At 64.7% G+C, this 2,701-nt stretch overlaps 1 protein-coding gene across 1 annotated transcript in view; it reads right to left on the reverse strand.

Moving 5' to 3' along the window:
* Positions 1–2,701, reverse strand: part of DNAH17 (dynein axonemal heavy chain 17) — a 140,822-nt gene that overhangs the window by 74,809 nt on the left and 63,312 nt on the right. The window contains exons 33-37 of the mRNA XM_023531633.1: positions 2,523–2,614; positions 2,095–2,221; positions 1,398–1,550; positions 323–448; positions 2–237 (exon numbers count right to left, since the gene is read on the reverse strand). Coding sequence (XP_023387401.1) covers positions 2–237; positions 323–448; positions 1,398–1,550; positions 2,095–2,221; positions 2,523–2,614 — 734 coding nt within the window. The remainder of the gene's footprint in view (position 1; positions 238–322; positions 449–1,397; positions 1,551–2,094; positions 2,222–2,522; positions 2,615–2,701) is intronic.

Here is a 2,701-nt window from a genome sequence, read left to right on the forward strand (position 1 = left end):
TCCGTATTCGTGAGGTGGACCCTCCCAATTGGGACTGCAGGGGTTGCCAGGGTCTGAGGCTTCGGGCCGGCGGAAACGGTGGCCCCCGGCGTGACCCGGGGTGTTTCGGGTGGCCCCCGGGCCACACACCTGCTTCTTGTTGTAGTCCTTGATCGCGTTCTCGTAGCCTTCCTCCAGCCGTGCGAACGCCAGGCCCACCTCCGTGGTCCACCAGATCTGCGTGCACGTGAGCGCCACCTGGAAGCAGCCGGGCCGCCCACCCGCCCAGTGAGTGGCCTCTGCGGGGACCCGGGGCCGCCAGCCCCTCCCCGACACGGCCGACCTGGGCTGGGTAGTCGAAGATCCACTGCTCCCTCGGCTTCTCCTCGTAGGTCACCACGGCCTCGGGAATCTCGTGCCGGAGCGTGGCGCACATCCGGTCCAGCACGCGGTTCAGCCACACCTCCACCTGCGGACGCAGCACGCCGGCCACGGGCCGGGAGTGCATCTAATCCCCGGGCCTCGCCTCGTTGTAGAAGCCCCACTGCTCGTGGCCGCCGTCACCCCGGGGGCGGAATGTCAAGGTTTTTTAGAGTGGTAACAGCGACCCCCCTTGAAAAGTGGGGTGGGGGAGCCCAGTGGCACCGGGTGAGGCTCTCACATGCACACTTTTTCTGGGCAGAGAAGGGAGGGGGTCCAGAGAAAAGTCTAGGAGGAAAGACAGGCTACACCTGAGGCCCTGGAGCACGACTGGTGTTCAGGGACACCGGATCGGTCCCCGTGTCCCCGGTGGGTTCTGACTAACAGAGACCCCACCAGCTGCTCAAGTGAGTCGTCCGGGGGTCGGAGCCCACATGGGGACAAACCTGCCAATAAGTCTCGTCTGTATTTTAAAACGCAAACCCTCAACTAACGGCCACCAGGGGAAAATCCAAATGGGATGGTCGTGTGGCTTTTTCTTCTAAACTACAACTTCAGGCTCTTGCTGTGGTCCACGCTCACGTCCGAGGAGCCCGGTGTGGGAAGCAAATGGGAGCACACTGTGACCGGTGGACCGAGGTGGACAGAGGTGGACCGAGGTGGACCGAGGCCCAGGCCCGCCGACTCCGCCACGTGGGCCAGAGCGGCCGGAGCAGCCAGCCCATGTGGCCGAATCTCCGGCTTTCCTGTGTGAGGTTTGTTTTCCCTCCGAGTTAAATTTTACTTGGGCTAATGTCAAAATCGGTCCGGTCGCTTGATCCATACTTGGGCAATGGGATGGGGGGGCGGGGACGTTTGCTGCCAGCGGGAGTCGGCCTGCCCGGTGGCTGACATGGTTGCTGAAAAGGGGCCCTCGGCGACCCATCAGGGCGACGAGGCCGATGACCAAACAGTACGAGGCGTCCAGTCAAGGGCGTGTGGCCGGCTCGCACACTCACCTGCCCCGAGAGGTCGCACTCGCGGTCAAAGTCCATGTACTCGTCCTCCTTGCTGTACATGCCCAGGCCGAATTTGAGCGGTTTCTCGTTGGCATCGAGTCTGAACTTGAGTTTGCAGAGGCTGTCGAAGAGTTTGGACAGGTGGCGGCTCACCTGAGCAGGGAGAGAACCCCGGAGTGAGGCGGCCCGGGGGCTCGAGGGGTACACACAGCCCACGTTGCTTGGCGGCGGCTCTAAGCATCTTTCCCTTTGGGGGAGGTTCGCGCCCCCTTCTCTGACCAACGTTCAGCTCAAGTTAAACCAACAAAGAGAATGGGGAAAACCGCCCTCAGGCTGGACACATAGGCCGGCCCAGGGCCTGGCTGCAGAGACAGTGTCTGTTCCCAAGTCCGTCTTCCCCTTGAGGACGCCTGTCCCCAGCCATCGGCCTGTTTCCCTGGGTCGCATGCTCAGACTCTCATTTCCGGGTCACCCTGGTGTATCCCACAGCTTCGTGACTGAAGGGGGACACGGTCACCCCACTTCCCGTCGTCGGTGGAGCCCAGAGTCCCACGGGCTTCCTGGCACAGCCGGGGCCCCGTGCGGTTGCCGGTGTGGACGACCTCCTAGACGCGATGAGGGGACATCCGGGGACCCCCCTCCCCTCACCCCAGGCCTGGGGGCCAGCGTGAGCCTGCTGGACGGCGGGGCCGCCTACCTCCACGGGGTCATTTCCATTGGAGAGAATGTCCAGGAGGTCGGCCGAGGAGACGAAGTAGAAGCGTGGGAAGGCCAGCCTCTTCGTCTCCAGGTACTCGGCCAAGGCCTTTTCGCACACGGCCAGGCTAGGGAGGGCGGCGAGGCTGCTGAGGCCACCTCGGCAGCGGGTCTCTGCCAGCCCACCCTGTCCTTGCTGGGCCGACGGCCTGGGACACCCCGCTGCCATCCCCAGCCCCCCATTTGATTTCTCTGCCACCCCGAAGGGCTCACTGGCTGCCGGCCCCCGACCGTGGCGTCTCCGGGCTGGACGGGGTATGGTTTGATCTCTGCAGGCCTTGCACAGGCCCCCAGGGGGAGCGATGCGTGAACCCGTGCCTCGGCCGGCAGGGGCGCACGTCCCCGGTGTGGGCGGGCGTGGGGACCCACCTCTTCTTCAGGTCCTCCAGCTTGCTGTAGAGACCGGGCTTGTTGGTGGCTTCCACCACGTTGGGCGTCTTCACGGCATCTGCCATCAAGGCCTGGGAAGAGAAGGGGACGCCGAGGGGTCAGGGGCCCTGTCTCCGCCAGCATCGCCCGGTCGGGACGGCCGGCAGGGGACGGCGGTC

Source organism: Pteropus vampyrus, unplaced genomic scaffold (assembly GCF_000151845.1).
Source record: "Pteropus vampyrus isolate Shadow unplaced genomic scaffold, Pvam_2.0 Scaffold72, whole genome shotgun sequence".
Lineage (NCBI taxonomy): Eukaryota > Metazoa > Chordata > Mammalia > Chiroptera > Pteropodidae > Pteropus > Pteropus vampyrus.